The sequence below is a fragment of the Hakea prostrata genome, chromosome 11, assembly GCF_041222555.1.
Source record: "Hakea prostrata isolate BN-2017 chromosome 11, UWA_Hpros_2, whole genome shotgun sequence".
Taxonomy (NCBI): Eukaryota; Viridiplantae; Streptophyta; class Magnoliopsida; order Proteales; family Proteaceae; genus Hakea; species Hakea prostrata.
Window position 1 is genome coordinate 10,573,021 of NC_142610.1, and position 19,188 is coordinate 10,592,208.

Genomic DNA, 19,188 nt, shown 5'->3' on the forward strand with positions numbered 1-19,188 from the left:
CCCCCTCAATTCTAACAGTGTTAAGCGACCGTTAAGGTTGAATGTTTAATGTCTATTTTGCCCTTTTATAAAAAGAATGCCAAATAAAATATTATCCTCATTTAGAAAAGAAAAAAATCATATGAAATTGTTTTACATGTGTATTTTTATCATCTTGAATTAAAAAGAAAAAGGCACCATATTGGTAGTAGGACTTCTTAAAATAGCTAACGTCAAATTAGATAAATAAATAATAATCTATTGAAAGTAGAAACTTCTTAAACTGATAACATTAAACTAGAAAGTAAATAACAAAATTAAAAATAACACAAAAAATTAGGAATTACTATTTATTTATTACCAAATTGAAAAGTACATATCGAAATTTGAAAATGTGTATTCCTTGATTTTCTCTCTTTTTTTAGACTAGGAAAGAAGATTGTTTAAATAGGTTTAAGTTTTCCCTAATTATTCAGGATAGTAATGTAATTTAATATAAAGTGTAAATAAATAATATAAGACTATAGGGTTAATTTGGGATTTTTAAATAAATAAAATATGCCATATCATCATTTAACTAACGGAGTTTAATAGTAGGGGGACAATAGTAATTACAAGCAAAGTTGAAGGTTGAATTAGTAATTTCAAAAAGTACAGGGGATACATTAGTAATTAAGCTATAGTACGGGGGGACAATAGTAATTATCCCTTTTTCTTTAACAGATCCCCACCCAATTCAATGGGCTCTCACGGGTATTATGCTCTCTTTAAATATTTCTACCACACATGAGAAGGAAATCCAAGTAAAATCCAAAACTTTCCCTTGATTGAAACCATATATGGAAGGACTTACACTTACCTCTCTTGATGATTCAAATCTTGGTCTTGTGTCTTATCAGCATATCATGAAAATTTTCACATGCCTCCCTCTTTCTACTGTACACCTTTTTTACCTGGTAACGTTCCTGACTTAATTTTTTTTTTTTTTTTTTTGGCTCTATGAGCTTCAGATTTGGCCACTCAATTCAATAATAATAATACCTGGTTAGAAGAAATAATAATACCACCAAGAATAGAAGCCCCTAATCTTTGAAGTTGAGCATACAATACTTCTTGATACAACCTTTTTTAAAATAAAATCATCACTTACAGTAAAGAAACTCAAATGGAGACTTCCACTGTATTTACAGACTTTATTAGGCAAATATGGATGCTGATCAAAAGATAATGTCAGAAGAGCAAAACATGTTTCTTCTTGATTAGAAATCCCTTGGCATTTAAGAGCTAGATGGTTCATATATGGGTGAAATTAGGTAAATAAAACCTTTACATAAAAAATTTAAAAAAAAAAACAACCCAAAAAATAAATTAAAAAAAGACTTCAATTAAAAAAAGGACTTCCATCTATTTCTTTCAATATCCTGGCAAAACAAGGTACGGTACTGCAGAGGAGATACCTAGCTGCTATCCTAATCTTCAACAACAAAGAATGGGATTCCCCTGAAGAAATGAGCAAAACCAGAAAATTAGTGCTCTTCCATGACAAGTCACAATCATTTTTTCTTTTTGTTCTTGTTTTTGTTTTTTGTCATCATAAACCAAAGTAAAATGGAAATCCAGGATGTTTTGAACTTCGGCATACTAACCTACTTATACACTGTGCCCACCAAAACCAAATTCTACCAAGTTTCATGTTTGTTTTGGTGCAACATTTTACAGCAAAAGGAACAAGTGTTCATAAATATAAAATTTTACATGTTAAAAAATTTCCAATGTTTGTTTCCATCAAAAACAAAATTGGAAGACTTTCCAACATGTAAAATTTTATGGAGGTTTACACCAAAACAAACAGAGCTTGACGGGAAGTCCTTGTACAACTACCATGGAAAGTGGCAGACCCCTAAACATTGGATTCAGAATTTTTACCACTGGAAATGACATTCCCCAACCCACCCATCACTCTCTTTGACTGTAGAAAGAAGGGAAATTCTATAAGAATAAAGTTTTGATCACAGAAACATGAGCTTGAACCAATGCCAATTATGAAAATAGTCGATCACAGAAACAAGATTCCATATTAAATGGTACACTTCATAAAACCTTACCAGCCACCATGCCTAGAGAAATAGTCATTGTCAAGTGACACAGCAAGAGCGACGGCAACAGCTCTCTCTGACAGAGTAAGAGGGCGAAATATTTCTAATTCTTCAACCTGAAAAAGAAAAGGCACAACAGCCATGAAAATTAAACAAAAAATAATAATCAAATCAATTTTTAGATACTTATTGATAAAATACCGTTCTAACGGGCCCAGTCTGGAAGCTTGGATCAGCACTGCCAAATCGAATCACGTACTGACCAGCATCAGTAAAGAGCTGCAGCAAAAATTACCAATAATGAAAATTTCTTCTAGGATGGCAGTCTCATGGGAAAACCCAGCTTATGGAAATGTCCATCAAAGTAATCAAGTATTTCACACTTTCTGAATATTGATGTACAATTTCTATCTAAGAGAAATGTCAATATACGCTCTTCTAGTTATTTTCTTCAATTTGTTTCTTTTTCAATGAAAAATTGGCAACTAAACACCTGAAAAAAGTAATAGTTTAAAATTATAACCACTACTAAATTACACTAACTTCAATATGGAGAGCCAGGTACTACTCAATGTAACAAAACCAAGACATGAATATGGATATTCACTTGGGTATCAAATTCAACATATCAACGCCTTGCTCTAAGTTACATGTAATTTAGTAAGGCTTTTTTTCTTTAAATTCTACATATAAAATATAAATCCTATGCACCAGCACACTGCATTCAAAACACATTAACTGCTGAACTCCCTACATTTATCCTATTACTGCCTCAGATTTGCACAAATATGACTCATCACAGATCCAAACCATTTCTATTGGTTTTCCCTCATCATCCGACTAATATTATTGAAGCAACCAGTGACTTCCCATAAATGGATTTTGATTTTGACTTCCCATAAATGGATTTTGATTTTATCATGCTTAAGTCTTTCACTAATCCATATGACCAGCAAGTACTAATTACATTTATTTGTTATTACCTAACACACATCTTCACATGGCATCTCTAGTCCATAGCCAACTAATTACATCTACCTTCCACTTAAGGGAAACAATAACAAAGCAGACCAGAAATTCTTCACTTCAACCACCCAGTTCTTATTCTTCAAGAAGCATCCAGATCACTCTCCCACCTCAGTTGTCACTGAACAATTATAACAAAAAGGGTCCTCTCTTGAGGTATTGAATCAGAAGGCCCAGAATGAAACCAACAACCCAATACAAAATAGAAAGGCAAATAGCAGCACCTAGCCATGTACGAAGCCACAAGCACTTCTATAAGTAAAATGAACAAAGAACAGAAGAGAGTGACCTTGTAATTTCAGATCTTCATTCAAACCTCAAAATGTGAAATGAGATATAATAGACAACAATAGAAAACCACCCACAATAGATGCTTCAACTTGAATGACAACTAGAACTCTTATCAGCACAGGGGACCCACATATATCTGATCTTAAGGGGCTCTATTAAGTTATCATTACATTTACTACATTTTTGCATACCAATTATAAAATTGTGACATTTTTTTGTAAGCCTTTCATCCTGATGGATATCCTTGTAATTCTGATTTAGAAGCCCATAATTTTGGTTTAAAATTTTTTTGGATGACTTAAAATATATATTAATATTTGACTCTCAACAATATTAATAAATATTTAAAATTCATCCAAAAGAAATTTAAACAAAAAATAATGGGCTTCTACATCAGAATTACAAGGATATCCATCATAATGGAAAGGCCCACAAAAGAATATTGCAATTTTACGGGAATGATAAAAAGTCAATGGTAAACATCACAACTTTATGCAGATGATAAAGCCAATTGGGCACCTCACAAGCCATACAGGCATTTCCATTGGCTATGATAGCAGATAACTATTTTAGGATGTGAACAAAGATATCAAACCGAGGTCTCCAACATCAAGTAGTACTGATAAACATAAAACAGCTAAGATATCCTGGACCTTCAAGACAAAAAATAATTTTCTATGGTTAAGCACAAAAGAAAAGACACAACCTCAAAGCCAAAACCCCTCCAGTAACGATCAATCTGAGCCAGTACATTTCCATCAATATCCTTCAAAGTAAAAGTCCAGTTCCAAAATCCAGGGTTTACAACCTCTGCAAACTGCTTATTCCTACATAAAATTTCACAGGCAAGGATGAAAGTAATCAGTACAGTTACAATGAATATCCTGCTGTCAGACTAGAAAAATCCTTCTACCCAAGGCAGATACAGATATAATTCTGATAGAGAAACTAAGATTATTACTTGAGTGGTAGTACCACATGGTTAGCTAAGAAAAGCCCCAATTAATTTGAACAGCATCCATTGTTTAATATTGACGAAAGAAAATTCAAAAGCTAATACCATAAATAATCCAGCACATGGCAGTACTTCAGTAGGATTGCACGTGGACTGTGAGGTAAGCCATAGTCATCAAATAATGAAAAGTACAACTCACTCCACAAAAGATTATTTACAGACTGAGTAGTCAAAAATTGCAGGATTCACAATAAGAATTTCAAGTCAGACAGGAAAACAACATAAAGCATCCTGTTCCTTTCTGTGTGAAACTTCAACAAATAAATAACGCACCATTTGGCATCATTGAAAGTTGTCAACTGCAAAAGATATTTTTGCTGACCAACTATATTGATTTACATATTTATGTCATCCTCTAGAACAATAAACAGGTACTTTTCTTTGAGAATCAATAGTAATGTTCCTATGGAGGTAGAAATACAGAAAACACATAGTACAATCAAGTGAACACTAGTAGACCCTTAAATAAAGCTAGGAAAAGAAAAAGCAACACACATTCATCACAGGTCTGGCTATTATCACCAGCCCATTTTTAGAAGAATGAATGAGGCTGATGCATGATTTGGAATAAAAAAGAGACATTGGTGGTAAAGTACAGGATAAAGGAACTGTGATAAAGAACACAGTTATCTAAACTAGATATTGGAAATCAAATAATCTGCCTTGAACAATTAAAGTTACTTCAACTAGTATAGACCACCCAGAACTTGGTCTATTGAGTCAAGATATTACCAACATAGAATTCATGTAATATGAAATTTCTCTGCCATTTTGAAAGGAAGATACATGGCAAATAATTTCTAAGAAACAAGATCCGAATGAACACGATGCAGTAAGGATCATAATAAAAATCCTTTTCATACCCAACACTAAGACTTATCCATAAATGATAAATGTCATCACAGCTATCAAGGTGGTGACCAGTCAACCAGCTATGATTCAAAAAAGGACGGATAGAATGTAAAATATGGCTTTTTAACAATTTGCAAATGTTAAGAGTGAGTTATACGTAAATTATAAAACACTGATGCACAGCTAGACTAGCAGGCTAGCAGCTGCAATAAGATTCAATCAGTTGACCAACTTAATGATTTAATTGGCACAGAACCAACAGTATCTCAGTTAAACATAGAGAGTATATACAATTGTTCTAAAGCAGTAACATGGTCAAGTTCCCCTTGAGTCAGAATGGAAAGTTTTTCCATGTTATGGACAGGTATCTGAGAAAAGACGGAGGAAGCCATGTAAGGAAGAATGTCCAACCCTACCCCTCTTCTTTTCCCTTCACTCTCTTCCATTGCTCTGGCAATCTCTGCCCCTTCTGGCCCTCCTTCCTCCCCCTTCCCCCAGACTTCCCTCGTCTCCCCTCCCTCTCTTTCCTCCCATGCAGGACTTCCTCTTTACTTGATCACTCCCCCCTAGTGGATGGTTGAAAGTCTGCATTCTGCCTTGCTGGAGTGTTAGATGTCAAAGCTTCTCACTGGAACTGCTGCCTTATCGGTCACTTCCTAGCTCAAGACCCTGTTAAAGCCTCAATTTTGAAGCAATGGAAACCTGCTGGAATGCTGGAAAACCCATTTTCTTCAAGACCCTCATGGCTTCTTCCTTTTCAAGTTTGCTGACGAGAAAGATAAATGCAGAGCCCTTGAGGGTGGTCCATGGTTGGTAGCGAGAAAACCCATTTTCCTCCATCAATAGCACCGTCACCTTCAGCTGAACATGGAGGATTTTCCTTGTTTTCCTCCTTGGGTCTCCTTACTCAGTCTCACCCTCCACTTCTGGTGAGCTGAAGACCTAAGCATTGTAGGCTCTGCAATCGGGAATCCCCTATACATTCTCGGGCACAATGATGAAAAACAACAGGCTTTCCTTCACTCATTTGAGGTCCCTGCAGATTCACCCCTGCCTTCATCTATCACTCTCTCTGAAGAAAATAGGACCAGCTTCAATCAAGAAGTTGGGTTTGAATGGATCCCTCCTCATTGCCTAACATGCAACCTCTTTGGCCACCAGCCTTGTGGATCGGCAAATGGTTATGGGGCTCCAGATGTGTTTGCTTCTGCTCCCACCCAGCTGGCCTGACCATGTGCTGCCTCTGCTCCAGCAACTGACACCAGGGACTCTTCTAGGGGCAGGGAGAGATGATCTACAGCTGGAAAAATTCCCAGAATCAGGGGCAGGGAGAGATGATCTACAGCTGGAAAAATCCCCAGAATCAGGGGCAGGTAATTCTTCAGTCTTATCAAAAAGAAGCAACAGCGATAAATACTGATTCTCTCCCTACTTCAAATCGGTTTGGCCCTCTTCTGACTCCCACCATTGATCCCTCTTCTTTGGATTCTGCAGCTGAGTCTCCTTCAGGAATCGATGCCATCACCCCAGCCGTGTCTGTCGTGGTAGTTGCTGCCACTGCAACTCTCTCCCCCGTTGCCAACATGGTCCCCTCCCCCCGCCGCTGCCAATTCCCTAACTGAGTCAGCCGCTGAGCCTCTGACTTCCTCTGCCATTCCCGCTGACCCATCACCTACCTTGTCTGCTAGTCTGACCTCTGGGTTCCCTCTGTCTTCTTCCCCCTGTGCTTTCCTCCCCTTCAGTCGCTTTCTCCTCATGAATTATCCTGTGCCTCTCCTCAAGTTTCTCTCATCTCTTGCTTTGTCTCAGCTTTTGACCTTAGTCTTTTGCAAATTTTAGCTTCTTGTGTTGCTTGCTTTGTGCCATTTGGCTTTGTAGGTCTACACTGTTGCTTCTTGTATCTCCTCATTCTCCTCCCCCCCCCCCCTTTTTATTTCCCTTTTGGTTAATGATTCATCCAAAAGAAATTGTTCTGAGTGACAGGTTTTAGTTCACTATATTGGTTTCGGATCATAGTTGACACCCTTAATTTCTAAAAAACAGACTCAAAAGTAGGACATCTTAAAATTGATGCCAGAAACTTAATGGATTAGAACAGTAATAACAGATACTATTCATCAATAAAATTAGGGACATGTCCCAAGCTCAGAATTGAGAAAAGTAGAACGAAAAACAAGACTTTGGAACAGTTTGAGTTCGGAGGAGGAAAGATAGAAATCAGCCAAAAAAGAATGAAGATTTTAAACTGTAACGAAATACAGGAAGAAGAAGAAGAGAAGCAGAAAGAATAAGAAACCCCACTTGATCATTGGCGTTGAAGACCCCACCCCAGACCCTAGCTGAATCACCAACAGATTTTTACTGAACCACAACAGAAGGAGCTCAGAATCTCACAGAACCAAAGGATAAAAGACAATTCATACATCAAATGCTCTTAAAACCGTAGAAAAAAATACTCAAAGCTTTAGACTACTCCAAACAATAGCTTGCCGTGGAGGTACTCTGAACAGACTACAACTTGGCATAAAATAAAGTAAAGCACCTTGAGACTAGGTTGGGTTTATAGAGTTCCTAATCCAGCCAACTACCAGAAATTAACAATAACTAAAAAACAAAGATCTCGGATGCTAAGCTAACTACACAAACTAAAAAAACTAAACCCTGTATCCCTTACACCCAAACCATATTTTCAGGCCCAGTAAAGGGGCTGAATACAAGAAAACCAGCTGAAGATTTATGTAACTCAGAGGTTTATTTTCCACTCATCAAAACAGCCTCTCAGTGTAAATTCCTGGGAAAGACTGCATAAAAAAAGTGCCTACCCCCCCCCCCAAACACTGCTTGTGCAGAAGCCTTCGGCACTGGCTCACCCTTTTTAGAGGCTTATTTTCCACTATAAATGAGAACACTTTTGTGTTTTATCCACGTAGTAGAGTTTTAAGCTCATGACATAGCAATTAGATTGAATGAAAGAGCCAGTAAATCCCAATAGTACATTGACATATATGGAGTCATCACTATTAACAACATGCATGGTTTGAGAACTCAGTTTGTGCCCAATTTGGTCAGCCAAAAAAGAGTTGGACCAAGCTCATTGAATTGGTCACGTTTTTGTTCTTTGTGTGTGTGTGTGTGTGTGTGTGTTTTTTTTTTTTGGGGGGGGGGGGGGGGGGGGGGAAGAGGGTTGAAAGAAAGCCAAGTTTCAGTGGGAAATACCGAGATATTAACTCCAATATGTTTTCATCTTGGAATCCACAAAAAGAACGTGATTTCAGCTCGATCTATGAGAACATCCATGAAACATTCAAACCATGGTAAGAATCTTGGTCTCAAGGCCAATCTTGGTCAGCCAGAAAACTGAGATCTGAGCCGAGATATGGTAATTTTTTGGGCCTAACTCAGGTGAATTGAGGACCCATCTTGGGGGAGGGGGGCTTAAGGGACAGGTTGGGCTAAAACTTGGTATTTAGCCCATTTTAGGCTTTCTAAACACACTAGTGGCCTTGGACTTGTGAGACAACAAGGCTATGTATGAGTTTCAACTCGACCCTAAGTTTGAAATCAAAATGCTGTAGGAATGAACATGCAATCTAATAAAATATGAAACTTAGAACCATTAACTGATATCAATGAAAACCAAGTTATAAGATACATCAAATAACTTAAATTGTTCAGAATTCTGTCCACGTCAGTAGTTCAGTACCCAACAGACAAAACAACATCATTAGTCTCGAGAATACAGTAGTACAAGCATCATAACTCCAGAAATTGTTAAACATACAATTAATACACATTCAAAGACCTATTCTACAACATAATATTTGGGGGGAAAAAAATCAAATTTGAGGGGAAAGAAATAACTTGCTTGATAACACTTTCAAACATGGTAAGAAATCTCAGTCTCGAGGCCAATCTTGGCCTTCCAGAAAACCAAGATCTCGGTTGAGATACGGGTAATTTTTTGGGCCCAACTGGAGTGAACTCGAGGGCCCATTTCAAGGGGTTTTAAGGATCAAGTTGGGTTGAAACTTGGTACTTAGCCTCTTTAGTTCCAACTCAAACTAAGTTTGAAAAGGAAATGCTGCCAGAATGAACATGCAATGTTATAATAAAGCATGAAATATATAACCAATAATTGATATAAATGAAAACCAAGTGATAAGATACATCAAATAACTTAAATTGTTCATAGTTCCATCCATATCAGTAGTTTAGTACTTAATAGAACAACCCAACATCATTAGTCTTGCCTCTTGAGAACATAGTAGTTCAGTACTCAGTAGAACAATACAACATGATCAAATTTAAGGAAAAATTCACCCTGCTTGAAGATTACATTTAAATGGTCTTGATTGATGTTGTTTTGTTGATGTAGATGAGCTAAAGAATCCTTAGGAGTGTTGCATGTGAAAATCCGGCAAGATACTAAAGAAAAATTCGACAAAGAAGAGGGTACGAGGCTGCTATCGAGAGAGGTGACCAAGAGGTGTGAGAGAACGAGTCAAGACAAGATCCTATCTTGTCTCGTCTCGTCTCAACCAAGACTTGGTAAAAAAGGCCTGGTCTCTATGGAGACCCTTGGTTGAACCGAGATCTCAACTTAACCAAGATCTCGGTCGAGTTGTGGTTATTTTCGGGTCTCACGCTAGAACTTATCTCAACTTTGGAGAAAACCAAGATCTCACGAAGTTCTCTGACTATACCTTCAAATACCCTTGATTGATGTTTTGTTGTTGTAGATCAGCTAGAAGTGTTGTTGGTGAAAATCCAGCAAGATTCCCGTCAAAAGTCCAACAATAATTGATGGAAGAACCTGTTGTGTGACTTGTGTCAAGTTCTCGCCAAGAACACCGACTGGGTATAGAGGGGCTAAACTCGATTGAGATCCCTTGTCAAACTGAGATCTCGGTCAGTTGGGGTACTTTTCTGGTTTCACACATGATCTCATCTCAACGACTCGACCTAGTGAAAAAATGAGATCTCACAAGTTCCCGTACAATGATTCAAATTAATCAACAAATACCCAAAGGGGGAAAATAAAAGAAAAGGGATGGACAACTTCAGGCCTTCCATCTCCTGACTAGTGTTGTTTTTCCAAGACACTAGTTAAGGAGCAATTTTTTTACCACATGACTAAGAAATATGACTGGTTATGTTAATATGTAAATCTCCCAACCTTTGAAAAAATAATCAATTCTAGCATAAGAAATCAAGCTCAATTGATGTAGTGATGATACCCCCCAGAAAAAGTTCCATATAAATCCAAGAATGACATATTACCCCAAATACAAATCATACACCCTCCTCCACAGATGCCACCTCCTATGAACCACACCGATTTCCTACAAACGATAAATGAATTGGAATCATTATATATAGATCTCATTTTTACCTACAACGATACTATAGTCTCAACCAACTACAAAGGAATCAAGGATAAGCCAACTTGCAAGTTGCAACGGAAACCAAATTTCCATACCTTACCATCTATCTCAACATATATGGTGCTCGTTATCCACCAAAAAGGCCTGCGAATCTAAAGCAACTAATAGATAAGTTGCAAACACTATACATCAAAGGTGGTATAAGAAGAAAATAAAATATAGTACATGGGCAAGAAATAAAAAGGAACTGCAAGATAGTACAACAGCAAGGATGTCATAGGTTCTCACCCTAATGAGCTCGTTACCCGAGGCATCAGTTATATAAGCAACAAAGGGACGCCTAGTGCGAAGCAGCTGCAGAATTGTACCATAAGATCCAACATGTCAGCAAAAGTTCCTCTTTTCCCTCTCCAGGGGGATGGCTGGGAAGAGAGATACAGGAGTAATATTAAATATAATAGTGCAAGCAGAAGATACAGATTCTTATTTCCATGGAAATTTATCTTTGGGCATAAATGCAGAAAAAGTTGATCTAAGATAGTTAAAGAACTTCAAATGGTTTGCAAATGAAGAAACAGAATCTCACCACCGCAAATTCTCATTTTCATGTCTCTTCTGGTGCTGGTCCTTCCTAGCTTCTTGATTGTGGAGCTTCAGATCATATGGCTAGTTCCTCAGAACTATTTTACTCATACCTTCCTGGTTTTGGTAAGGGACAAAGTTTGAGTAGCTAATGGATCCTTGTCATCCATTTCTGGTAAAAGTCCACGTAAATGTTCTCAAAATATACCATTGTCCTCATTTTACGTGTTCCAAATTCTTATGTAATTTTTTTTTTTTTTCATTTGTCATCCCAAAGTGGAATAAAATTATTCGGTCCCAACTACATTCCATCTACTGAGTGATGTAACCAGGGAGGACCATCCCAATTTTCTCTGCAGCCCCACAGGAAATCTGTATCTGACCAGGGGTATTTTGGTCATTTTACCCCCTCTTTTGGCCCCAGTAGGGCTAGTTAGACGCACACTGCCATTTGGAGACTATATCTAGCGTTATTTTTAATTTGGTTTTGTTTTTGTCAAGTTATTGAAGAGTCCCAATCCCAGTCTGGTTAGGAGTCCAAATTAGAGAGGGATTCCCTTAAGTTGACTCCTTAAAAGGAGTCTAGATCTACTCTTATTTTATAATTTGGATCATTCCTTGATGAGTTATGATGGAGTCCTTGTTGGAGTGAGAGTCCCTGTCTAAATAAGAGTCCCAATTTGGAATCCAACTTTCAAGTAGAATTCCTTCTGGAAGTTGGTTGTTTATTTTGCAAATTATCTTTGTTCAAGAGTTCTCTAGAGACTCCATTTCCAGTTGTTTTGAGAGTCCTTTTTTAAGTTGTTGAGTTGTAAAAGGAATCCTAATCCAAATTCAATTTCCTAAGTTGAGTCTTAGTTGGTTTCCCTCAATTGTAAGGCTATTCAAAGCCCCCACCTCACTATGAGCAAGGCAGTTTTGAATATTGAATAGAAACCAGACTTGGAGTGGTGGGGGAACAAAGCCCACAACCTGGGTTTTTGAGGGATATGAGTTTTCTGCAAATTCTGCAATTTTCAAGTTCTTCATCTTCTTCAAACTTGCAGCAGTCAGAGAGTTCATCAAATTCAGAACCAATTGGGAGGATCTTCTTCCTCACCAAGCCCATCCCCTACCCTTTCCCAACTGTAACACCCTTCCCCAAGCCATGCGCAATTCATCCCTTCCCCTTCTCCTTCCCTACAGTAGTAGCCTCTGTCCCCTACATAAAACCGTAGAAACCCCCCAACCATCCCCCTTTCCCCTATTAACACAATACAGCTCACTCCTCTTAGTTGCAGAATTTTCTGCACTTCATCTCCAACCTCAAGATCTAGAACCCTAATGTCATTCAAGTTCTTGTATCTTCCTAACCTCTCATCCAAACTACAAAATCCTTTAGGGGTCATCATCATCATCTACCCACACCCTCCCTACCTCCCTTCCAAACCCTAACACTATCAAGGAGTCCTAAGCCAACTAGGAAACCTAATTTGAACCATAGCCTTAAGGTATCAATTCTGATTCCTGGAAGATAACAGTCCAATTAAAACAGAATAATTCCTCAATTTCCAGAACTAGACCTAAGCCTGGCCGAACCCTACAAGCCCTTTCCAATTAACCCTAGACCACCCTAAAATCCTGAAGACTCACCTAGACCCTGGGTTAAATCAATTGGTATCAGAGCTAAGGATGAATCAGCAGCATCGAGGACCATGGAGAGTATCTAGGAAACCCTAGAAGATGTGCTTACAGAATTACAAAGACTGACAGTACAAATACAGCGACTGTCACTGAAGTGACTCAATTAGAGCCATCCAACAAAAAAAGGGAAGTAGCCCCTCCCCACCCATTTGGAAAAACTCATCAAGCCTTACTACTTTGGTGGACATGATCATTATGGGGTATGCGACACTCAGGGTGCCATCCACAGGAGAGATCCTCCATACACCAATCCACTCACACTTGACTCAATATGGGTATACAACACTCAGGGTACTGTGCATTGTTAATATGCCCATCTCACTTTTCCCTTTTCCTAGTCCATTACCCCTCTTAATCCCAATCCTCTCTCCACTCCCCTGCATCCCCTGACAGCCCTGGCCCATTCTCCCAGCCCAGGCCCTTGTGCCATCTGGGCCCTCTTTCTTTTCTTTCCTTTCCTCTGGTCACTTCCCCAATTCTCTCAGCTGTCCTTCTCTCTGGCCCATTCCACTTTCACCTCTCCCCCCTTTCTAGCCAAGCCATGGATGCCATCCCTTACCCTTTGTCGGATCCCAGATAGTGTGGGTTGTTGAAAGGAGCTACCGCATCCATTAAGGGCAACTCCAAATCGGCGAAGTCTTCATCGTTGATTTTATGTTGCCGTGTTTTAAGAAGAAGAAAATCTTTAATTTGGCGCAGCTTTGTATGACTTGTTTGCTCACTATTGCGCTCTTCGGTGGCTGCTAAATTTGTTGCCTATTTGGCTGCTCATTTGTCAAGCCTGGCTCTCATTGCTCGGGCTTTGCCCTATGTACTATTGTATTTTTATTCTCTTTGGCAATGAATTTATTATTCATCCAAAAAATAATAATAATAATAATAATAATAATAACTCTCATGGAAATGTCCATAGGAGGGATCCACCATCCACCAATCCATTCAAACTTGACTCCACCCACACAATTTTCACACTACCTCCTAAGGTAGATTACAAGGGAACAGGCTATACCAACTACAGCAACTCCAGAGAGTATCTGTATGAAGAGGGTAACTTTACCAGAGATTGCCCACAAAGAAAGGGGGTTATTGTCCTCAAAGCCCACCAACAAACCCCTGAAGAAGTTCTTTGCTCACCTCTAGAAGCAACACTAGAAGACTTCTTTGGTGAAGATGAAGCCCTGGACAATTATCATGAACTTACCATATGGTGGAAGATAAGGAGTTGTTGCCCATGCCTACTGAAGCAATGACAAAAAAGACCAATAACAACCACAAGCCTCAAACAGTGAAGGATCAAGAGTTGACTCAAGCACTTGAATTAAAACTCCTTGCTTCACTTACAGACTCCACACATAACACCCTCCCCACTACCTTACATACCAAAACGCTCCTAACTGCTATTCCTTATCCAATACTTCTTGCCAAATGGTGTCACCTGGCCAATCGCCTCTTGCCACCTGTCCCTTCTAACTGAGTTTGTTCCCTAAGTGTTCAGCTGGGGTTGATCCCCTGTAGCAGCTGATATTGATCCTGTGTTTCTCCCTCTCTTCTTGCACCTGTACACTCAAGCTATTAGGGGCTTATCAATTGCAAATACATAATTGGAGTTGAATGTTTGGACCCAGAGTTAATTTTGTGTTTCATACATTAGTATCATTGTGTAGCTAAAGGTTTCATACATTAGTGCCATTGTGTAGCTAAAGCAAAGCCCTTGGGGCAAGAAAAAGAAAGAGCGGAAAAAGGTAGGAGTCTCAAAAAGGAAACCAACAAGATCAAATACCATACCTGTCTAGCAATAAGGTTACTTTGCTCACGAATCAAACCCACTGGCTGGAAATGATAACAAGGTTAACCATTAGAAATTCAGTAAGTTCAAATTAAGAAATAGAAATATTTTTAATATAACTGGAAGTTGGGGGTGGAAACATTAAAAGATTACAAACTAAGAAGATACAGACCGCCTGAGGGAAGCAAGCATCTACTATTGCATACCTATTCTCCTGCAATCGCAATATTAGCATTAGTCAATTAAATATAAAAATAGGCTTGTTGAATGAATACTAACATTTGACGAACACTCTGATTAGGGGCAACAATTGTACATACAACCTAAAAATAAAAGAAATTGCTCTGTACAGTATGGTTGGAAATTATAAATTCAGAGGGAAGTCATGAATACTGTATTCTCAGCTACTGAAATCTGCAACCTGTCTTTCTCAGTGTTTTTTGAGGAGGTGGAGGGGCAGTAGATCAGATGGCATGAACAGAACCATGCTAGTCCGATTGAAGGTACAAAATTTGCATGTAAAAGAAAAATGAACTTATAACCAGTGTCTGTAACACATATCATCAGTGCATCTAAATTCAATGTTAATCTAAAAATTAGTAGCCATACCAACTAGGCTGGAACAACCAAATGTGAACCAGAACCACAAAATAACAGGTACAACAAACAGTCATGTACACAAATAGAACTGAAAAATATAGCCCCAACCCGCCCCCCCAAAAAAAAAAAAAAAACTCAATCATCCCATCAACCAGAAAGTATTCACTTGATACAGAATGCTCCCTCCAGCATAAGCTAACCTCTTCAGTGTGCCAACATCTGTCTCTCCCCATCCAACCAAGTTCTATTTACCACACATCCTCCCCAATATATTTATGACTTTACAAATGAAATCCAGCAGGAGAGGAAATGTCTTCCTCTACCAGGAAAATTCCCTGGGAAAACCCTAAAGTGTAGACCTTTCAGTACACTATACTAACAAACCAAGATTTTATCCCAGAAAGCCTCCAATATCTACCTTGACCACTTCTGTTGGCTGCTTGACCAAGAACTTGTAAAATATAATGTAAGATCAGAATTCAGAAAAAATGCAAGATTCTAGGCAACTAAATCTCACAGTCAAGTATTCCACAATTCATATCATCCTGTCTTAGATTCTCAAGAGGGAATTTAAATGGAGCATATATATGGGTTAGAAAGAGACTCATTAAAAAGAATTACCTGCTCAAAACCAAGCATAAGATTTGCCCACTCTATATCTCTAGTAATGACCAAATTGGACCTGGCAAGAAGAGGTGCAACCTTCTCCTGAATTTTAAAAGATAAAAAAGAACTAAGTTACTCTAAATATTAATATGAAACACGTAGAAAAATATCTTCTTATGTATTACAACAATAGCACAAACTTTTGGGGGGGGGGGGGGGGGGAACTCTTTTTAAAGTAGATAGGAAAGCAGCCAACTTGTCAGTGGTTAGTGGGTCAACACAATAGTATTACTGTTTTCTATTTTTTGTAAGTAATGCAAGACAATTCTGGATTCTAGTTTTATGTTATCAAAACTCTTAGGTAACTACCAAGCAAGCGAGCAAATTGGTATCATGTATATGTTTGGACAAGACCATAAAGAATATGTAATTCACCTCAACATGGACATTAAAGATACATGTTTTGTGTATTGTTGGTCTGGACAAGTTTTTGTTCCAGTACATGCCTCCGACCAAAATTTTAAAACCTAGCGGTTTGGGTCAGTGGATTCAGCTAAATGGGCAAAGCCACCCAGTTGAAATTAACAAGTGAAAAGAATATAGTCAATATGTAAATGAAAATAAAAAGAGAAAAGGGAAATGGAAAGGAGCACAGCCCAGCAGATCAGGAAAACTCAGCTAAATGGGGTGTAAGATACACAAGTCCTGGCCCTCCACTCAGCTCTATCAGAAGTCATACCTGGGACAAGCCCGAGGATAAGCATGTTATTTCTCACAGCTTCCCCAGTGATCATTTTAGGTCTACCTCCAATTTGCTGCCAATTAACATTATAAAATCATACAAACTAGATTTATGCATGTTATTATACCAATGCTTCATGCATAATCCAAACACTAGAGCACAGGCTCTCAGCTCCACATACAAAGCATACCTAAGCAATCATTGGTTCCTGGCAGCATATTTGCAACAGCATGGAATGCAAAAATGGTCATCTTGTGCAATTGTTTTACTGTATCACCACTCTCCCTATTCTCCATAACATTCTTCTCAAGTTCAATACCATGGTTGTCACTAGTACAACTATAATGACCTAGTCTTATAAATAGGCAGGACAGAACTTATTTGCACCACCAATCTCGTGGATAATGTGGTAAATAAACAAAAAATTATTTCTCGAAGCATCATACCTAAGCTTCTAGTTTGAAAAGCTTTACATATTTCGTGTTTTAGTTCTATCAAGAATGAAAAACAATACCCCACCAGGATAACATTTATGGGAAAATGAGGCGCCTGAATAGATAAGCGAGTTAGCCATATCTGTTTAGTTGTGCAAGAATTTTCTTAAGAAGGCTGACCTGACAATTCGCAACATGTTTTCTCGTCCAAATGGAAGCAAAATATCTTTCTAACCAAGTCTATGAGTGGAGCACAAAGACAATAGATGAGATGAGAAGCAGGGACTATCATCCTGCACATTGCTTCTAAGATCTTCTTGGAGGTCAATCTACCACTCACATGAATTTTCAGCCACCAAGACACTGAAAAGAGTGAATATTTTTGCAAACTCTATGAAATTCTCTCATTCATTAATTTTAACTTTTATTCTAGTTTCTAATTGGCGTGGATCTAATCATGTCCAAAGGGATGCATACATTTGCCCCTTCCAGACCCTGAAACAGTGAGAATGTTACCATCAGGAGAATCATCTTTTTCCAATCATATTCAAAATTAAAAAGCAACACAGGCATTTACAGAACCACTGTCTCTCATCCATATAATTAATCATCCATTTTATCAAAGTAGTAATTCTTACAAATGTGACCCCATGGCATCAAACCAACCACAAGCCTAAGATATCCCAGTAAAACATTTACAAGGGGCAGAAATTCCATGTCTTTATATTAACAACTAACATTTCAAATTAATGTAACAAGCTCAGCAAGTAAAATGTTGATTTGGTTTCCAAAATCAGATAACTAGACTTTTAAATGCTTGTGCATCTTAAAGATTACTCAAGATAATTGGAAATTGAAAAATAAATAAATAAAACTGATAAGAAAACCAATATTGTTAAAAGAAAACAAATATTTAGTCACCTCCTCTAGGGATGCTGGTTCTAGATAACCTGTAATAGATTGGCTAGGAGGTGGCTGCTTAAGAACCCGTTCACCCAAATCGTAATGTCTTTCTTCTGGAACAGATGCACCTGAAAACCACCTTGGCATTTGAAAAGAAGGAAAAGTATCATATCCGGCATCTCTAGTATGGTTCCGTTGAATCTTCTTTCTTTTGCGTCTGTTTCTCTTCATTTTCTCGTCCTCCAACCAAAGCTGTGCTAGAACCTCTCTACTTAGGGAGGAAAAATCACTTGCTTTTGTCCGCGCAAACTGACGGAATATGGTTAAATCACTAGGTTTCGATGAAGGCAGTGAAAATCCCTCAAAACCATTTTTTCCCCAGATGGGCCTTTCTTGAAGACTCATGATACCAGGTCGCAAGAAATTCTTTTGTTCCACATTATGCAAAGATGAACCCAATTGAGAAATATTTCCTGTATTTCCTTTATACTTCGCGAACAGACGCAAACCGTTTACCCACCTCATCGAGTTAATGTACAACAGTGGAGGCTGTCAAAAGACTTACAATAACAAAAAAAAAAGGGACCATTTAGCACAGTTTCGTGTCTTTCAAGATGAAAAAACAAGAAGAGTATGAAACAAAACAATCTACGACCAGTTTCAGATTAAGAAAACCGCGAAAGAAAAACCAGATTGAGGGAGTACAAGATTATAAAGAATCGCAGAATTTTGAAATAAAATACGAGAATTAGATTATCAAACAGACCTGGTGCGAGCTCGGAGAGCAGAATAACAGCAATGATCAATGAAGAAACCTAAAATATTAACTAGCTTAAATCTTTGGCAGATGGGAAATTTGAGCGTGAAAACGAGAAACACCGAGCGGGGAATTCTGTAATCTGTACTACTGAGAGAAAGAAAGTGTTCGTCCTAACTCTCTATTTACGGCAACAGAGGAAAAGTAAAGAAGTACAATCCATTTGTTTTGAGTTTTGACTTCCCATCCTGTGTCCTAAAAAAAAATAGAAAAATTGATCATTCTTGGGGGACCCCACTAAATCCCAATGCTCTCATACACTATGCAAAGAGTTTAAATCCTCTCCACCCAGCCTGCCTGTGCTCCCATCCTTCCCTTCTCCAGAGGCTTGACACGGGCTTAGAGGGAGAATGAGGGCACAGACAAGTTGGTGGAGAGGATCTCAACTAAGG

The 19,188-nt window shown here is 38.2% G+C and overlaps 1 protein-coding gene across 1 annotated transcript; it reads right to left on the reverse strand.

Moving 5' to 3' along the window:
- Positions 1-790: 790 nt before the first annotated feature.
- Positions 791-18,943, reverse strand: LOC149000048 (scramblase-like protein). The gene is made up of 12 exons (XM_089139715.1): positions 18,746-18,943; positions 17,998-18,539; positions 15,916-16,002; positions 14,867-14,908; positions 14,694-14,738; positions 10,932-10,997; positions 10,739-10,795; positions 10,540-10,601; positions 4,099-4,219; positions 2,277-2,354; positions 2,085-2,191; positions 791-1,479 (listed from the first exon to the last, which is right to left on the reverse strand). Exons 2-12 carry the CDS (start codon positions 18,502-18,504, stop codon positions 1,449-1,451), a joined length of 1,203 nt encoding a protein of 400 aa, XP_088995841.1. The 5' UTR covers positions 18,505-18,539; positions 18,746-18,943; the 3' UTR covers positions 791-1,448.
- Between the last annotated feature and the right edge of the window lie 245 nt (positions 18,944-19,188).